This window comes from Leucoraja erinacea, chromosome 9 (assembly GCF_028641065.1).
Source record: "Leucoraja erinacea ecotype New England chromosome 9, Leri_hhj_1, whole genome shotgun sequence".
In the NCBI taxonomy this organism is placed as follows: Eukaryota; Metazoa; Chordata; class Chondrichthyes; order Rajiformes; family Rajidae; genus Leucoraja; species Leucoraja erinaceus.
Window position 1 is genome coordinate 59,782,075 of NC_073385.1, and position 19,813 is coordinate 59,801,887.

General features: G+C 44.1%; 2 protein-coding genes across 2 annotated transcripts; one reads left to right on the top strand and one right to left on the bottom strand.

Moving 5' to 3' along the window:
- The first annotated feature begins 1,592 nt into the window (after positions 1 to 1,592).
- LOC129700446 (EEF1A lysine methyltransferase 3-like) lies at positions 1,593 to 8,894 on the top strand. Its single transcript, XM_055640940.1, has 3 exons — positions 1,593 to 1,811; positions 4,206 to 4,317; positions 6,986 to 8,894. The coding sequence occupies exons 1-3, from the start codon at positions 1,686 to 1,688 to the stop codon at positions 7,363 to 7,365; spliced, it is 618 nt and encodes a 205-aa protein (XP_055496915.1). The 5' UTR covers positions 1,593 to 1,685; the 3' UTR covers positions 7,366 to 8,894.
- A 1,815-nt stretch (positions 8,895 to 10,709) lies between these two features.
- Positions 10,710 to 18,033, bottom strand: LOC129700445 (EEF1A lysine methyltransferase 3-like). The gene is made up of 3 exons (XM_055640939.1): positions 17,499 to 18,033; positions 15,293 to 15,404; positions 10,710 to 12,829 (listed from the first exon to the last, which is right to left on the bottom strand). The coding sequence occupies exons 1-3, from the start codon at positions 17,628 to 17,630 to the stop codon at positions 12,432 to 12,434; spliced, it is 642 nt and encodes a 213-aa protein (XP_055496914.1). The 5' UTR covers positions 17,631 to 18,033; the 3' UTR covers positions 10,710 to 12,431.
- Positions 18,034 to 19,813: the final 1,780 nt, after the last annotated feature.

Consider the following 19,813-nt stretch of genomic DNA (forward strand, 5'->3'; position numbering starts at 1 on the left):
AACACTGATTCGCTTGGAATTAAGTCGACTGCAGTTCCCTCGACCATGGAGAAATAGCGTTTCACTGTTTATCTGACAGCTTTGCCTGCCGTACACATGCAGAGGCAGCTCAATGCTTCCCGTTACCTGCCACACTGTAATTCTGAATCGAACTGCCACGGTGTACTATCGGTCTGTGACCCCCTTCGCTGTTATAAAGTGGCCCCGCGTAAGCTTGAGAAACAGTGTTCCATCTTGCCACAACCTTCCATGCTCAATATCAACAGCTTCATTTGCCTTCTCCGTTTGTACCAGAACGAACCAGTTCTGCCGCAGACCCGTAAGTCCTCCCGGCAGCTGTGCATTTCGCAGTTTCACCATTATTTGGTTTGGAGTCTGAGAGAGATGCGGCGCGGAAGCAGGACCTTGTTCTCACCGCATGTGTGTTCTCTATATAACCAAATACCATCATAATCAGCAGGGCAGAACTGGGATCACTCTGACAGAGATGCTCTGCGAGTCGCATGCTCCGCTCCCCCATCCTTTCTGCAACTGAAAACAAACTCGTTTACTGCTTCCAGGTTCCACCGAGGGGTTCTCGACATTAAACATTGGGTTGTTTTTCTCTGCGCAGATCCAACTTAATTTCATATTTTGTGTTTCGGAAGCTGGCCGTTTGGCTCGATGGTTAAATGCCATCACTCTGTGCAATAGTCCCGGTACTCTCTCCCCTTTCTCTCCATGCCCCCTTCACAAATGCCCGCCAGCGCCCTTTTGATTCATTTTCTTGCCTCACTGGGTAACGAGTTGCAGCGGCAGTAAACCCGGCTAACGTATCCTTAGAAGTTGGGAGGAAAGCGGACCATCCGGATGTAACCCACACACACGAAAGTAAGGGTCACGGTATTGGCGTGACTGACGAAGGTTGTAGCAGGTTTGAGAAGTCCCATGGACTAATCAATCCTCCTGTTCTTTATGTCGCCTGGAATGAGATTTAATTCATAAAATCCGCTTGGTTCTTCCCCGAATAACCTCACCGCTGAGGGCCACCTATAGAATCAACGTTTCATGAGATTTCTTTAAATTGAGCCGAATTGATGCCCGCACGATGGAATTTTATCCCAGTGAATTATCGCAGCTATGTAATGTTTATGTGATTTATAAAATAGATTGTCAATATTTATCTGACTATACTTCATTAATTTAATCGCTGTCGTCGTTTTAGGTGGAATGGGTTGCAAATGTATGACTCTCTCCTCCCCTCTCTCCTCTCTCTCTCTCACACACGCACAAAAGCTCCTGATCACTTTATTTATTTATTTATTGCTATGAATCAACCCGTCTCGTTTCCCGAGTCCGGTACGTGTTTATTGCCAACTGAGGAATGAACGGGTTTCACGATTTTCTGGAGTGCAAACAATAGATTTGGCTTTGGGCCATAAAATCATCCGACGAATTTGAGCGGCGTTTCTCCCAGTTGTAAGACCGGTACACTCTCAAGGTGATCAAATGATGCAATTTATTTGAAGCGCCACACATTTTAACGCGCCCTCACTCGTTTTGCGGTGCCTTTGCGCGGTTGAAACGATGCGCTGCTTTTCTGCATGGAGATACCGGTGATTCTCTCTCTCTTAAATCCTAGATAAACCCCAGTGGAGCGGACTCGTGGAACTGCAACTGAAAGGAAACGGTCGTAATCCGCGAACATGTCCACCACTGAAGATAAAATAAAAAATGTGGAGGTGAAAGATTATGACTATTGTGGACACACGATGAAGATTAGTCTGTTTAAAGAATCATCCTTAGGCGTCTCTGCTTACGTATGGGGACCAGTAAGTGCAATGGTCTGTTACACACACAATCCTGACATTGTTTTTGCAAATGTTCGTGCATCCTTTGGCCGCATTGGCTTGTGTTGGGGGTAGGTATAGGTGGCAAGTACGCGGTGTCCGGAAGTTGCTCCAGCTTTGATTTTGGGACAGTGTGACATCACTCCCTCGGTGGGGAGTGAGGCTCCTTTTGCGGTTGAGGATTTTCAAATAGCGTGTCAATGCCCTTTCCCCAGCCTTATTGCAACCGAGGTACATTCGGGTTCAGGGAGAGACGCTGAATATTTCTCGGGTTGGATTGTAAAAAGAGTCTTCATTTAATTACCACACAGCAAGCCCAACACGCGATGGGAAATTTGAAGGAGACCTGGAAGGTGTATCAATGAGGGACACACTTTGCTCACAATTATTATAATTCAGGGTTGGAATAGGCATCGTTATGGAAAAGACAAAGGCTGGTTTGGTGGCACAGCTAGTAGAGCTGATGCCTCACAGCTTCAGCCACCCGGGTTCGATCCTACCCCTGTGTTGTTTGCGTGGAGTTTGCACGTTCTTCTTGTGGCCGCGTGTGTTTCCCCCGGGCGCACCGGTTTGGAGTCATGGGGCTATAGAACCTAGACACAGGGCCTTGGATACAATTTGTCCGATCCGACCAAGGTGTCTATCTCAGCTGGTTCCCTTGGCCTGCCTTTGGCCCATGTTAAATGACAACCTAAAGCGTGTGAAGTTAGAAAATCTCTCGGGCCTGATTGGATATAACGAGGATACCATGGGAAGCGAGGCGAGGGGGTAAGTCGGATTAGATTTAAAATAAGTTACTGATGAGGGTTAACTGAAAACAACTGCTTGAAGATAAATCAAACATAAAGCAGCAGGTGTGGACGAGATCAGCAGAGAACCGGGAATTATTGAGGAATTCGCTAAGGTTCAAAACAGGTTAATTATTATGCCTATAGGAAGCACACCCCAGGGCCTTTAAGGTATTAGAAAAAGAATAAGTGAAGGTTTTGACCAAATATTTTCTTGAAGCTGAAGGACTTGTCGCCCATTTTTACTGAGACTTTGGAGTTTACTTCCACTGATACCGGCAACCTGAACAACAGGGAGATAAGGTGATGGGATAAAAACCATGTACAATACTTCCCTTGACCTGGCAGTACTTCCCGTGAAGGTGTAACAGTAATGAGGTCGCGTTGTATAAAACAGTACGCGTGTGAACGCAATTCCGACTGGCATATCTGTCGCGATGTAAAACCTTCCGACTTCATCACTGTTACTAAGTGCAGCAATAGTCTAGACACCAAGTGAAAAAAATCCAAGTTCCAGGCCGTTCTTGGGGACGAGGAGGTAAGAGGTGGGTGGGGGTGGGTGGGGGGAGGAGGTGAAGGGCAGAGGCGTCCCGTCTGCCAAACATGTTTATAAAAGCGATTTGCAAAACAAAGGAAAACTACTTCAGAGTTTGGCGGACTTTCATTATGTTGGCTGGGGTGGGAGATTGCAACCTTCACTGTTTCGACGAATGCAATCGTGCACAAACGGAAGACAGTGCACAAACGGAAGATCAAACAGAACAAGTTGTCTTACAACTTGAGGCTGTGCACGCCATACGCAAGAAGAAATAGATTATAGGTAGACAAAAGCGCTGGAGAAACTCAGCGGGTGCAGCAGCATCTATGGAGGGAAGGAAATAGGCAACGTTTCGGGCCGAACCCCTTCTTCAGACTGGCTACCTTCGATTTTCCAGCATCTGCTGTTCCTTCTTAAACAAGAAATGGATTATGTTGGCTGTTTATCCTTGGTAGCGGAGTATAGGTGGAGTGTATGGGGGTGGAGTTGGAGGCTGGTTTGTAACGAGCCCTTGCTTTCCCTTCGCAGCTCTCTGGAAATTTTTGAGCAAGTTGTGATGCGCCCCGATAGGATGTTATCTGTGGTGCATCTGCAGATGTTGACAAGAGTCATTGGAACTATGTTCCCATGGTTTCTGGGGTTGAAACTCATTGTTTCATTCCAACTGCCTTTCCAACTGCAGGGCCTTTAGCCCGTGAAGCGTATTTATAATGTACTTTTGCATTTTGCTTTTACTTTTTAGTCTGATTTGCATTGTGCTTTCACAGAGAACAATGCTTGAGTGCTGAATGAAGATATTGGTAAAAATGCTTCACGGAACGCGGCTTTCCGTCACATTTCTCTCGTCGCTTTTAATCCCTCAAACGCCGTTCTCATTTAAATGCAGGATATCGACTGCTTCCGCGGGATTCCGAGGGCTGTCCTGAGGTTCTTACATGGAATTACTTTCTACCCACCGAGTTCACTGCCTCCGCCCTACCCCCACAGTCCCGCATTGTCCTCTGTGCTGTGAGCCGTGCCGAAATTGATATTTGCCTGTTTCTTTTTCAGGGTCTCGCTCTGTGTCAGTTCTTTCAGGAAGAGAATGTTGATTTTACCGGGAAGAGGCTGCTGGAACTTGGGTCGGGAAGCGGTATCGTGGGGATTTTAGCCACGTTGCTGGGTACGTTCATTGTTCATGTTAACTGTAGTTAGCTCTTCATTTACATTTTCTAGCCCATCCCCAGAGTTTACCTCGCTCAACTTGCTGTCCAAATAACCGTGCGCGGTGCCTATCTATGTATTCACTCTTTATCATGCCAATGATATGTAGTTTAGTTTAGTTTAGTTTAGTTTATTATTGTCATGTGTACCGAGATACAGTGAACGTTTTTTGTTTCCGCGCTATCCCGTCAAAGGATAGACTAAGCACGAATGCAATCAAACAGACGACAGTGCGCATGTAAAGGATAATGGTACATCATTTAGTGTAAGACACAAAACATTTAAATATTTTAAAGTTTGTTTAATTAATTCCTTAATTATGTCACCCCTTCTTCTCCTCTTATTGCATATTTATCCTCTATCAGTGTATGCTTAGTAAACCGATTATTACCAATATAATAATATTATGGAGTCACTGGAAGGGAGGTTGTTTTGTTTACTTGTCTGGGCTACGTCTCGGCTACGTCCGGGGTACGTCTGGGCTACGTCCACAACTCTTTGCAATTTCTTGCTGCCTTGGATGGAGCTGTTCCCAAACCAGGCTGTGATGCATTCTGATAAAATGCTTTCTACGGCGCATTCGTAGAAGTTGGCGAGGGTTGTTGCTGACATGCCGAACTTTCTAAGCCTTGTAAGGAAGTAGAGAGGTTGCCGTGCTTTCTTGGCTACAGCATCGATGTGGCTGGTCCAGGACAAATGACTAGTGGTATTTATCACTATATCATATTGGTCATATCACCATATTATTATATTGGTAATAATCGGTTTACTAAGCATACACTGATAGAGGATAAATAAGCAATGACCATTTTCAACAAATTTAAAGATAAATTATCCATCCTTGTGGCCTTGCCACCAACATCAACAGTGGAGACAGCCAACATCAATATTCTGCAGATCACAATTGCCCGGAAGGTCCCTTACAATAAGCACCAGTTCCTAATACAGAGACAGGGATAGACAGCGATATATTATTCAACCGGATGAGTTCTTCGCGTTCATCTTTCACTCTTTTTTTTTCCTCTTCCGCGTTTTCTTAAATATTAGATCAATTTCACCCTTTGCTACAATACCTCAAATAGTTCACATCTGATTTTATTTTTTTTTTACATTCAAGGGTGTTTAATCCGAGACTATTTAATACTCCGAATTTTTAAACCGCGGCATTTGCTAGGATACTCCACTGTTAACCGCACCAAAGGTAAAACTATCTTTCGGAATTTAAAGTGTCCAACACTGTAGCAGGTGCCGAACCTGATCGTTCTGCCATACCTTGTACCCCTTGGTATTCCAGCCTTCTTGAAATGGAGGGAAACGTTCCAGAAGCCCTCGAAGTTATTTTTTAGAATTTGTTCGTTGAGCTTTAATGATTATTGAGCATGAATTATTCAATCACTTTCCCAGTTGACAATTCCAAACTTCTTAATATCATTCCATATAATTACCCACATCTTTCTTGGATTCGGGTTGACGTCATACCGCCGAAAATGTTAACTGTTTCTCTTTTCTTGGATGCTGTATGACGAGTGTGCTAATATTTTATCTTTTTCTTAATTCAATTACATTCACGGCAACCTCCGTTGAAATGAACCTCCCAAGGTCGTGACTACTCAATCTACATTCAGTTATATTGTTTACCAGAATATTCGTTATTGGTTTTCTCCGATCTGTTAATGTTTGTCTATTTGCTCTTACAGTCAATACTTTCATATCGAATGTTCATCGCAGCTGACCTTAATCACTGTTTGAAACCAGTAGCATTGTAGTATAGCTGGTAGACTTGCTTGCCTCACAGCGCAAGAGAATCGGGTTCCTTCCTAACTTCCGATGCTGCTAGTGTGGAGTTTGCACGCTCCATTTGTAAACCCGTGGGTTTCCTCTGTGTCCTCCAGATCCCTCCCATGTCACAAAGAAGTGCGGGATTGTAGGCTAATCGGCCGCTGTAAATTGACTCGTATGTTTCGGGAATGGATGAGAAAATGTAATAACACAGAACTAGTCTGGAAGAGTGATGGATGGCCGTCGTGGGCACGGTGGTAGTTTCAACGCCGTATGTCCATAGCTAAAACTAAAACTAAAAACTAAATGGTATCTTTCTATTCTTGTCGCAAATTATATCAATTCGCTGCTGTAGTTGTAATTTGTTCTGCATACGCTCACGATTCTACTAACTGAGCACATTCCTCTAGTTACCCTTCCTCATACACCCGTGTGCTTTCACTTCAGCCAACTACGGCGAGTGATCACATTTATGGGGATACTGGTGGCCTTCCCTCCCATGTTAAACTGCCAGCAGTGGAAACCCAGATGCACGTTCTCCTTGCTTCGGGCATTCAAATTAATTGTTATGTCTATTTCATCACCGATAAAAATGTATCTTCTTAATCAAACGTCAACGATGGCATATTTGCCGTATTCACAGTCATCTGCTAACAAATCTCACATACACACTGAATGATACGGTATTGGTTTATTATGGAGACGTTATTGTCCCTCCAAATGCCCTTGCGAGAATAATGCCACTTGAGGAACAGCATTTGTACATGTATTATGTTGCGACGTTATGAAAAGTAACTACTGAAAAAGCAGGATCAGTAATGATGTTTACGATGTTATTATTTTGCCAGGCGGGGATGTCACTCTGACGGACAAACCGTACGTTATGAAGCAACTCGAATACAATGTCTCTGCCAACATTCCTCCCGATGCCAAACACCGGATCAAAATCAGCCCTTTGCTTTGGGGGACTGATCAGAAAAATTACCCAAACGATTTCGATTTCATCCTGGGCTCAGATCTCGTGTACTGCCCAGTGCAATTTCCCTGCCTCTTCCAGACACTGAGAGACCTCTGCGGCCCCAACACGGTCATTTACTTGTCTACTGATATGAAGTACAGAGAGGGGTCGGTCGACTTCCACGAGACCCTGTTGCCAGAGCAGTTTAACAGCGAGGTCGTCAATACAAGCAGAAGTAATTGCATTTACAAAGTGACCAAAAAGCACTGAGCACCAGTTTCTGACGTAAAGTCAGGAAGCACACACACAAAGTTCACTATTTTGCTTCAAAGCAACTTTCCGCTCCGTCCTATTCCCCTTCGTTGATCAGGTTTTCCCAAATAATTTATGATTCTTATTGTTATAATCTATTAATATATTTAAACAACTCGTTTTTAATAAGAGGATGGGAATACAATTAGAACAATCCACAAAGAGTCGCGTTCCGAGTAACCACTAACACATCATTTCACCAGAGCCATGTAATTCTCAGATGCTACCGCCACTGTGTTACCGCAATAGTATAAGATGCCAAAGTAGATATCATTCTAAGGTAGACACAACATGCTGGAGTAACTCAGCGGGACAGGCATTATCTCTGGAGAGAAGGAATGGGTGACGTTTCGGGTCGAGACCCTTCTTCCTTGTGTCTACCTTCGATTTAAACCAGCATCTGCAGATCTTTCCTGCATGTAGATATCATTTTGTTCCATATCAATCCCGAACTGACACCAGGACTGTGAGAAAGTGTATCGTACCAACTAACGTAAGGTGTACATTATGTATGCTATTATTAATGTATTCTACTATTCTCACTAAACGGCGCGTGGGTGGATTTCCATCATGGTTAATATCGGAAAGGTATCTTTAATTATCGAGTAATGTATTTAATTCTGGAACGTTATGACCCCCGCGGATTTAAACCTTCAAGACAGTATGTTCGTTTCATTTACACATAGATACATAGTTACATAGAAAATAGGTGCAGGAGTAGGCCATTCGGCCCTTCGAGCCTGCACCGCCATTCAATATGATCATGGCTGATCATGCAACTCAGTATCCCGTACCTGCCTTCTCTCCATATCCCCTGATCCCTTTAGCCACAAGGGCCACATCTAACTCCCTCTTAAATATAGCCAATGAACTGGCCTCAACTACCTTCTGTGGCAGAGAGTTCCAGAGATTTACCACTCTCTGTGTGAATAGTCGTTTGAACGTCCTTAGTGGAAAGTGGAATTAATAAAACCAATCAGGCTAGAAATTGACCTGGTTAAGTGGCTGGCGATGCATTAAACTCACGGGAGTTTGCAGTTTCTGGACACTCGGCCAGTGTCCTTTCACCCACTGCCTCTGCCGAAACTCGCTGAAGTGAAAGCAACAGATCTAGTTCTGCAAAGGCGATACACTCTGATTATGTTTCTTTCTAAAGAGCAGCATGGGATGTTTACATTTGTCCAAGGGATAACTATCCTGAGGGGGCGGGGGGTCATTTTGATCGAAGGAAATCGTATAACTGGGATGGAAGTGAACTGGTTGGCCTCAGATTATGGCTACAACACCATATAATTCAGTTATAGCCCACACGGGACAATCCGAACAAAATGGACCTGGAAGCGCGGAATAAATCATTATTACTTTGCATTTCTTTTTCCAAAAGATACGCGGTTTCGTATAAACCATTGCCCGTAAAATGTGAACTATATGAATCCAATAAATTGTCACAATATACAAATTGATGTAAAGAGTTCATCGTTTATTTTATCGCTTTCATCGTTTATCAGTTATCGGAGAACAGACTCGTGCAATCGCCAGAAAGAGTACTATGATCTCGTATATCCGTAATGATATGAATCTAAATATCTACGTGCGCAACTACTGAAAAATCTCGTAATAGATTGAATTACGCAGAACGTAGAATAGATCAGCACAGGAACAGTGTGCAGTTTTCATGCCGCATATGATACCAAATTAAATTAATCTCTTCTGCCTGCACTTAATTCATATTCCTCCAGTCCCTGCCTACCATGTGCCTGCATAAAACCCCCTTCAACGTTACAATCGTCTCTGCTTCCACCACCACCCCCGAGCAATGTGTTACAGGCACCCAGTACCCCCTTGCCCGCATGTCTCCTTCAAACTGTCAATCTCATAATGAAGCTACGCCCTTTAGTCTTTGACATATCGACCATAGGAAATAATATTCTGTGTGTCCGATTTATGCCTCCCATCATTTTATATACTTCTATCAGGTTTCCCTCAACCTCTGGGTTCCAGAAAAAAACCAATGCAAGTCTGTCCAATCTTTCCTTAAAACTAGTACCCTCTAATCCAAGGTAGACAAAAATGCTGGAGAAACTCAGCTGGTGAGGCAACATCTACGGAGCGAAGGAAATAGGCGACGTTTCGGGTCGAGACTCTTCTTCAGACTCTAATACAAAATGCTTAAAATACAATTTGGTCATACGGCAGGTAAATTTGAAAGACATATAAATCGCGGGGTTAAATATGCCTAGACATATTTTCCCACTAAGGTTCGCATTACGATGGTCATACAGTTCTGTTTCATTTATTCATTTATCTGCCCTAGACTGAAAGAATATATAGTGGACGGAGCAGGTGCAACTGAAATCTGCAAAATTATTTTTTAGATTTTAAAGGATTAATCCAAATGCAAAACGCCACAGAAAAGGAGTAGGCGACGTTTCGGGTCGAGCCCCTTGAGACTAAGAGACCCTTCATTGGACGTCGTCTATTCCTTTACTCCAGAGATGCCCCCAGACTCGCTGAGCTACTCCAGCATTTTGTGCCTGTGATTGGAAAAGCTATCTGGTGCAAACGCCAGCTGTAATGATGCAGGGTGATTTCTCTAGAATTAATATTGCTTGTCCCAGTCCATCAACGGTAGGACTGTGGGGCTTCCACATAATATGGGCGCACTTTGCTCTGCTTTCGGATGATCAAGGTACACGTTAATGCACACACTTCTGATGAAGCTTTTCTTCTTTCCACACATGCTGACTGAGCATTTGCATAATTTTCTATGTTATAATAAATCACAAATGCTGGCAAACAACGAGAAAAGTGTGCATCATTGGTTTTGTGGAAAGAGGCAAAGGCGCCACTAGTTATTCTCTGAGACCACATCCAAAGATCCAGCTCAATAAAACAAAACCAAAGATAAAAACAAGCAACGCCAGTCCGCACTACTATAGTTTAAGATTTATTATTTGCATTACAACGCAATTAATATTTACAAATAACAAACGAGCAATAGACTGTGGCTATTTCGGATATTCTACAGAACAATCAAAACTGAATTAGTACACAGTATTGGTCCATAAATAACGTCCCACTTTTAGCAGGCGATGTTTGTGTGGTAATGTGCTTTGGCAGAACGACCCACTGCTTGGAAACATATCGCTCGCATCTTCTAGTGCTTGTACAATAGAGGGAAAGGAGCAGGCCGGCAGATATTTAATCTCCAGGCATCTCTGGAGGGACCTGCAAATAGCTGTGCATCGGCGCTCCCCATCCAACCTGACAGAGCTTGAAAGAATCTGCAGAGAAGAATGGGAGAAATTACCCAAATACAGGTGTGCCAAGCTTGTAGCGTCATACCCAAGAAGACTTGTGGATGTGATCGCTGCCAAAGGCGCTTCAACAAAGTACTGAGTTAAAGGTCTGAATACTTAAGTAAATGTGATATTTCAGTTATTTATTTTGAATTACTTTGCAAAAATGTCTAAACACCTGTTTTCGCTTTTTTAATTATGGGGTATTGTGCGCGGTTTGATGATAAAAAATGAATTTAATCAATTTTAGAATAAAGCTGTAACACAAAATGTGGAAAAAGTGAAGGGGTCTGAATACTTTCTGAATGCACTGTATATTAGAAAAACAAGTCAACGGGAACTTCCGTTTGTCGTATTCAGTGTCAACATGGACAGATTCATTCGAGGCACCCAATTACACTTTATGTCATTGCATTCAATAACAAACCATATTGTAGTCAGAATTCTGGGAATTAGCAGTAATCGGTATTTATTTTAGACCAGACAATTGCAACTCCAATCACAAAGCTACCGGGTCTGTCAGATGCTTCGTCAAACAAGCAGCTTCATCGTCAGATAGAAACATAGAAACATAGAAATTAGGTGCAGGAGTAGGCCATTAGGCCCTTCGAGCCTGCACCGCCATTCAATATGATCAAGGCAATATGATCATATGATCTTGCAATGAGTGAAATAATAGTCTAATGTTTAGAATTAGGAGAAAGCGTAGAAGTCGGGATGGGGGGAAGAGATGAAGGCGAAAGTGGATTAGTTGGTCCGCCTAGTGGCCGCACCCTGTCTAATAATGAATTTGGGTTAAGTTATAACGGCCAGTTGCAACATTTTGAAACCCATGTGAAAATGTTCCGGGTGCTTTTAATCTACGGGGCCTTCAAAAGTTTTGTTAAATATTTTAGCTTTGGCAGCATAAATAACTGTCGACGCAAATCTGAGTCAATGGCGTAGTGAGAAGTGTCATTAATATTGCAACAGGGTAAGGTGAGAATTTAAGATTTACACAAAAAGCTGGAGTAACTCAGCGGGCCCGGCATCATTTCTGGAGAAAAGGACCGAGAGTCAGGGGAAAGGGAAACGAGAGATATAGATGGCGATATAGAGAGAGATATAAAACAAATGAATTAAATATATGCAAAAAAGTAACGATGATTAGGAACGGTGGAGCCCACAATGGTCCATTGTTGGCTGTGGGCTAGATGATAACGAGTTAAGCAGACAGTGAAACTCAACAGGACGTCAGTGAAACTAGTACAACGACTAGAGTGGGGGAGGGACTGAGAGATAATTTAAATTGTGTCTTTGTAGACGTGAGCATTTGCTTGACACTGAAACGTAACTCACTTGCTCTTATTGAATCAAAGAATGGTGTATTTTAAAGGAAGCTTATCTGTATAGAACGCAAATTAATGTAAAGCCCCGCTATGAAACGTCAGATTACGGCCTACCCGGGGCGGAATTGAAGAATAATTACGGACATAGTTACATAGTTTTCATGTCGATGGCCCACCCCAAATGTTAGCAAAGAATAGCAGATACGGTAAATGTAAAATAAAAAGAGAAAATTCTGGAAACGCTCATGAGATCGGGCAGCATCCGTGGGAAAATGTACATAAACTCTGTTTCTCTTCCCTCAAAAAGATGACCGACCGTTACCAGCAATTTGCTTTTTTATATCTAGCTTCAATATTGCTGGTAAGCTGTTTGCCCATCCCTCTATCTGAAATGATCTCATTCCGCCTCTGGGAGTTCTTTTTTTTTGGTCAATTTGTAAATGTTATTGTTCCCGCTTATGTGAATTAACTCGCAATTAAACTGCCCCGGCAGCATTTCTTGGTGGAAGTTGGTGGCTCCGTCTCTGGCTGTCATGTTAGAACACATGTAAACTATAGTTTGCTCGTTGCAAAGGTGCCGAAGTGTTTGCAAAAGATCTACAAAATGGGCAGGGTTGTACACAATGTCCGATCCCAGAATTAAATCGAAGTCGGATGGATAGTTGTTCTGATCAGTGCCCCATGCAAGAGCACTGATTTTGGAGCGGTGCCTTGAGCTGGGTGGGATGTTTGCAGTTACGTTGTATTCTATTTGTTTCAAAACGTATGGTCTGTCCGTCAGGGTGACATCGCCGCCTGAGGAAGGAAAACATCAAACAGCGGTCATCGTTTGATTCCAGCATGAATGTGCGGGACAGTTAGAATGTCCCTCCTCTCCCCTGACATCAATCTGAAGAAGGGTCTCGACCCGAAACCTCACCCATTCCTTCTCTCCAGAGATGCTGCCTGTCCCGCTATTGCAGTTATGCTGTGTCTACCTTCGATTTAAACCGACATCTGTAGTTCTTTCCTACACGAACCCTGAAGGCTTGGTGAGATGTAAGGGTGTAGTTACCGAATTTCAATAAGATATAGACAGGCTGCTGGAAGGGGAAAATGGGAAACAGATGAAATTTACTGCTGAGTGTTTAAGAAGGAACTGCAGATGCTGGAAAATCGAAGGTACACAAAAATGCTGGAGAAACTCAGCGGGTGCAGCAGCATCTATGGAGCGAAGGAAATAGGCAACGTTTCGGGCCGAAACCCTTGTTCAGACTCAATTTACTGCTGAGATAGGTGAAGGTTGCATTTTGGTGGGAAGAGTGGAAAGTGGTAATCTCAACGTAGCGATTTCAATACAAACAAGCCGGTAGAACTAAACGGTGTACAAGAACGGCGAGATATGGGTGCATATTTGTAAAGGAAGCTGGTCGAGAATATGGAAAAATATCTTATTGCTGATGATGGAGGGGGCTCAAGATTTATAGGGTACAGAACGGTATGATTGGCAATAGCACCTCAAATGGTACGAAAACATCTTCAACGCTGACTGAAGATAGGCACAAAAAGCTGGAGTAACTCAGCAGGACAGGCAACATCTCTGGAAAGAAGGAATTGGCAACGTTTCGGGTCGAGACCCTTCTTCAGACTGGTTCGTCAACGCTGACTGGTTAGGGACTGCCAATGACAATGGTAGACGGAGATGGAACTGTTGCTTTAAAATGAAGTGAATGGATCTATGCGCATATACCATTGCAAGCGAGTTCGGCTATTTTGTAGAACCAGCACGGAGATGGGCCGCATCGATTCCAGCGATTCCCTAAACCGTGATTCTTCACCAAGCAAGAAGCAAATAACTTCACGATGACTGAAATAGTTAATTGTTTTTAGAACATTTAAGCAATTATTTAGGAAAATCCCTCATACTATTCGTCAATCCAGTTGGCATGTTCTACAGACTGCGCGTTGGGGTATCTCATTGAGCTATTTGAGTTTCTGCCTTACAGCGTCAGAGACCAGGGTACGACCCTGACATCGGATGTTGTGTGTATGGAGTTTGCATGTTCTCCCTGTGACCGCGTGGATTTCGTCCGAGTGCTGCGGTTTCTTCTTATATCCCAAATACGCGCGGGTTTGTAGGTTAATTAGTCTCTGCAAATTGTCCCGAATATGTAGGAGGTGTTTGCGAAAGTGCGATCGCATACAACTGATGTGAATGGCATGGTCGGCCTGGACTCGGTGTGCCGGAGAGCTTGTTTCCACGCGGTAGGTTTCAATCAGACAAGGACGAGGAGCTGTGGTTTGTGACTGGGTTGGTGATATATATAAATGCATTTCGTTGTCTTAAATGCATTTCGTTGTCTAAATGCATTTCGTTGTCTCTGTACTGTACACTGACAATGACAATTAAAATTGAATCTGAATCTGAATCTGAATATATGGTGGTTGCTCAGCCTATGCAGCGGGACGGTGGCGTAGCGAGAGAGCTGCTGTCTTACAGCGCCAGAGACCAGAGTTCGATTCTGACTTCAGGTACGGAGTTACGAAGTTTGTACGTTCTCCCCGGGACCGCGTGGGGTTTCCCCGGGTGCTCTGGTTTCCTCCCACACACAATAGGCGTACATGTTTGTAGGTTAATTGGGCTTTGGTAAAAATGGTAAATTCTCCCTAGTGTGTAGGATGGTGTTGGTGTACTGGGATCGCTGGTCCGAAGGGTCTCTTTCCGCGCTGTGTCTCTAAACTAAAGTAACTGAATTTACGTAAATCTAACCATTAAATAGTATAAATGTAATGCTCCGTGGGTCATTCCTGATTCATGTTGCAGAAGTAAGCCGATCAGTTTTCGTGAGCTTAAACAAATCTTCCAGGAATCACCTTGATTGCTGTCGTGCTAGTTGCAAAAATGTTTTGCTTGCACATAGTAGATCATGTATAGGACAAGAGATGTTTTTAAAATTCCTCTTCTCATTCTGCTTGCTGCTTGTATTTGCCCTTTTCTTGCTCATTTAATATACCGTTTGTGTTTAAAACCGTGCACAGGGTATGATACGGAAGCGCACACTCAGAAATGGACATTAATATCTCGGAATGTGGGTAAAAACCACGCCACGAGTGCAGCCACTTTCTTGAGCACAACACATAAGGGGAATGTATGTTGGAGATCTAAGCGGCCCTGCAACTTTGTAGGACACTATGGGCCTATCCTTATTCACATTGAAGTACATTATTCCCGATATCATCTCTATCGTTGGAGTGCAACTGTGGCATGAATTAACTTACCCAACAGTGCGGCTAAAATGCCCACGATCCCAGTTCCGGACCCCAGCTCAATCATCTTCTTCCCTGTAAAATTAATCTTTTCATCTTCGAAATAACGACACAGTACGAGTCCCTGAAAAATAAAAACAACACAGTCGCGTTAATTGTAATCCGTTTACCTTCAAATCGCAAAAAGGAGAATAGGATGGTTACTGGGGCCCCAATCGTGTTGCGGGGTTGAAGAGCTCCTGGAGCGGGGCCTGACACCACTGCCCCGCGCGGCTGGAATGGCCGCGGGACTTTGCGAGCGCACGCCGGGGGCTCCAACACCAAGACCCGGTGTGCGACCTTGCACCACCCGGCGTGGCTTCAATGGCCGCGGGACAATCGCCATCGCCAGCCGGGGGCTTTGACTTTCACTCTGACATGGGGGGGGGGGGGGGGAGAGTGCAGTGGAGAGATAAGTTTTTTTGGCCTTCCATCACAGCTATGTGATGGATGTTTATGTAAAATGTAATTATGTTGTGTCTGGGGTCTATTTGTGTGTAATGTATGGCTGCAGAAACGGCATTTCGTTTGGACCTCCAGGGGTCCAAATGACAATTAAATTGACTCTCTCTTGATCAACTGGTATGGAGTCGCGTAAATAGGATCCTGTGCACATTGCTTTTCACATGGGTTATGAGCGTGGTCCTTATGAAGTGGTCCTAGTGGGGTTAAATGCAGGGTTAATTAGGATAATCAAGTGAAGATAATCTCAAGGTGAACACAAAATGCTGGAGTAACTCAATGGGCGAGGCAGCATCTATGGAGAGAATTAATTGGCGACGTTTCGGGTCAAGACTCTTCTTCAGACTGATGTCAGGGGAGGGGGCGGGACAAGGGAAGAATATAGGCGGAGAAATAAGACTAGTGGGAGAACTGGGAAGGGGGAGGGTATGGAGGGAGAAAGCAGGGGCTACCTGAAGTTAGAGAGGTCAACGTTCATACCGTTGGGGTGCAAACTACCCAAGTGAAATAGTCCTCACCACCTAGTGCGGACCCCTTCTCCCGTCTCCAACTGACCCCCCTACCTTTTTTATTTTAAACTGCCGGCGGGACATCAACCACCTCAACATCTCCACTCTCCTTTCTCACTCTAACCTCTCCCCCCCTGAACGTACAGCCCTTCACTCACTCTGCAACAACCCCGACTGGGTGATCAAACCCGCCGACAAGGGAGGTCTGGCGTGCTGATCTCTGCCGTCTGAGGCCAGGCGCCAACACTCAGACACCTCCTCCTACCTATCCTTGGACCTGGACCCCCACAGACGAGCACCGTGATGGTTTCTCAAACACCATCACGGGCTTCATCTCTTCCAGCTCCCGGCCCTCCCAAGCCTCCAACCTCATCGTTCCCCAGCCCCGCACGGCCCGATTTTACCTTCTCCCCTAAATCCACAAACCTGACTGTGCTGGCAGACCCATTGTTTCTGCTTGTTCTTGTCCCACCGAACTTATTTCCACATACCTCGACTCCATCCTATCCTCCCTGGTCAAATCCCTCCCTACCTATGTCCAAGACACCTCACACGCTCTTAGTCTCCTCCATGACTTCCGTTTTCCAGGCCCCCATTCCCTCATCTTCACCATGGATGTCCAGTCACTCTAAACCTCCATCCCCAATCAGGAGGGTCTTAAAGCCCCCCGTTCCTTCCTCGACCGCAGAACCAACCAATCCCCATCTACAAATAATGTCCTCCGCCTCGGGTGACAGGAGAGTGAAAGGGCGGATAACGTTTCCCGGCTTTTGTCACCCCGACATGGGCATGGAAGTAAGGATTGTCACCCCGACATGGGCATGGAAGTAAGGATTAAGGGGCACTGCGGCGCGGAATTACGAAGTGAAATGTGTGTTAATGGACAGAGCTCGTTGACAGGTTGGATGTGAATTGAGAGAAGAATATGGATGGCGAAGATCCATTTGATGAAACACAGCAGTGCAGCTATAATGCGCTCCCTTTCCTTGCTAAGATCCACGGGGGATATTTTTTTTAAGGTACCACTCAGCTCAGGTCCGGTCCCTGCAGAAAGGATAAATTGAGGGTTGCGAACAGCATTTTAACCGCGAAACATTTGGGGAGGGCGGCGGAGATAGGTTATGCAACTACCGAGGGTCGAGTGTTGGTAAAATACGTCTGTGGAAGGGATTGCACACAGTGCATTTGTTACAGGCTGCTAGACTTACGGGTTCCCAGACAAAACCAGAGACGCCGAGATACGCTCCTTTGAACGTCGTGATCTTTAAAGGGTGTCCACTGAATTCATATTGCTTCTCTTCCTTTTCCCACAAGGGGGTAGTATCCTCAGAGCTGTTCATCCTCTTTGGTTTTCAGTTGACTAGCTGATCCACAGGCAGGATGACTCTGGTCTTGGATATAGATTTCTACCACATTGAGAACTACAAGTCTGGTAGAGTTACTCTGAAGCAGAGACGCGTCGAATGTATTTCTTAAACCACTGTGCTGCATATTGGGTATTGCGGAAAAAAACACATTGTGTCTACTGTCATAAAAAAGATACAAATGGCAAGTGAAATAATTCAGAATGGGTTCCTAGCCTGATCGTGTTATAAATGTTACATGTACTTTACAAAGTATCCACGTAAATCCACCAGTTATAGCTGAGTGACGTACTCTTATGCTGAGCACATTGGTAATTATAGTAACATTAACCTATCAGATTTTAATAACAATTTTCTATCATAATCATATATTGGAGCTGCAGGATGTTAATCTCCGAAAATAACCTAACATATTCATTTTTATATTTCCAATGTTGAAGAAGTTGTTTCTCGTTGTTCACTCCCTTTTAGTTGGAACAAACTAGTTACAACTTAACTTGGATTTTTTCTTTTATAAGAAAATGGATGAGATATCGAAATACCTTGACTGACATTCCCCCAAGTTCTGTATTTACGTGTTTATTGTGAGGCAAGTCCTTCGATATAATATTTTTAAAAAGTATTATGTAATGACAAATTTCCAAATGACATTTTAGTTTCAACGTTTAACCCTGCACTGCTACATCCACTACAGCTCAAAATAACGCAAGGGAACACATTCCCAGCGTAAACCACGAGATCCTGGAATAATCCAGCGGGTCAGGTAACATCCCTGGAAGACATGGATAGGTGACGATTCGGATCGGGGCCAGAACGTAGCGCACTGGTAGTTCCCTCGTGTCTGATGAAAACAGTTCCCTTTATCCTAAGAACATTATTCTGGCAGGGGATGAAGAATCGCTGGAATTCTCTGCCCCATGGAATTGTGGAGGCTAGATCATTGGCAGTAATTAAAGTTATAGTAGATTTGATTTTAAGATCGATCAATTGAGGGATAGGGAATTGCCACTGAGATGGAGTTGAGGCCCGGGGTAGTTCAACCATGTTCACAAGGTTGAGCGGGTCAGGTGGCTTATTCATGCTGTTATCTTTTTTATGTTCATGTGCACTGTGCTACTAGAGCATGGCTGGTGCCCGCATCTCCGGACTGGATATTAGAAGATTGAGGGCTGATTTCATTGAAATATAGAATATTTTGAGAGGGAGAATGACGGTGCAGATATCACGATGGCGTGCCGACAGACGAGAGATTCGAGAACTGGGTCACATATTGGGACAGCAATGAGAGGAAAATCAAAATTCAGATGCTAGAAATCTGAAATAAAATAGAATGTCGGAGTTACTCAGCAGAACAGTCAGCGCCAATGGGAAGAGAAACAGATACCGTGCCGGGTTTAGAGGGCTGCTTCCGAACGGGAAAGCGAGAAAACACGTTGGTTTTATTTGCTAGAGAAGGTGGGTGGGGGAATAAATGCAGAACAATATATATTTATGATACAGCGAGCCCAGGTGACATAACGCGACAGTGAAATAGAAGTTAAGATCAATTACCCTTATTTATCTCTGCAATGCGTCTCTAATTGAGTTTTGGGATGTTCCCAGCAGGCCGGACTATTCAGCAAATGAACAACCGAGTTAGAATTATGATAGGTGGAAATGATCTGTTCTGATGAAGCAGAAGGAAAGAATGAGTTTCCTCAAGTTCGATGATTCGGTATCGGACGCGTTATAGGCATCCACCATTCTTGTGTAAAAGACTTGTCCCGCACATATCTGTGAAACCTTCCCAACCTGACAATGTCATGCCGTCTAGTCTGTGACATTTCCATTCTGGGAAACAGGTTGTAACCGTGTACCTTATCTATGACTCTCATAATTGTATACACTTGTGTTAGGTCTTTACGCAACCCCCGACAGAGAACATAATTTAAATACGTCCAACATCTCCTTGTAGCTAACACTCTCGAAACCAGGCAACGTTCAGGCCAACCTCTTCTGCCCCTCTCTTAAGCCTCCAAATCCTTCTTTAAATGGGGGCGACCAGAACTGTACACTATACTCAAAATATGGCCTATCCCAAGTGTATAACATGGCTTACTGACATTTTACGCAATGCCCCGATCGATGAAAGCACGCATGCCACCCGCCTCTTTACCATT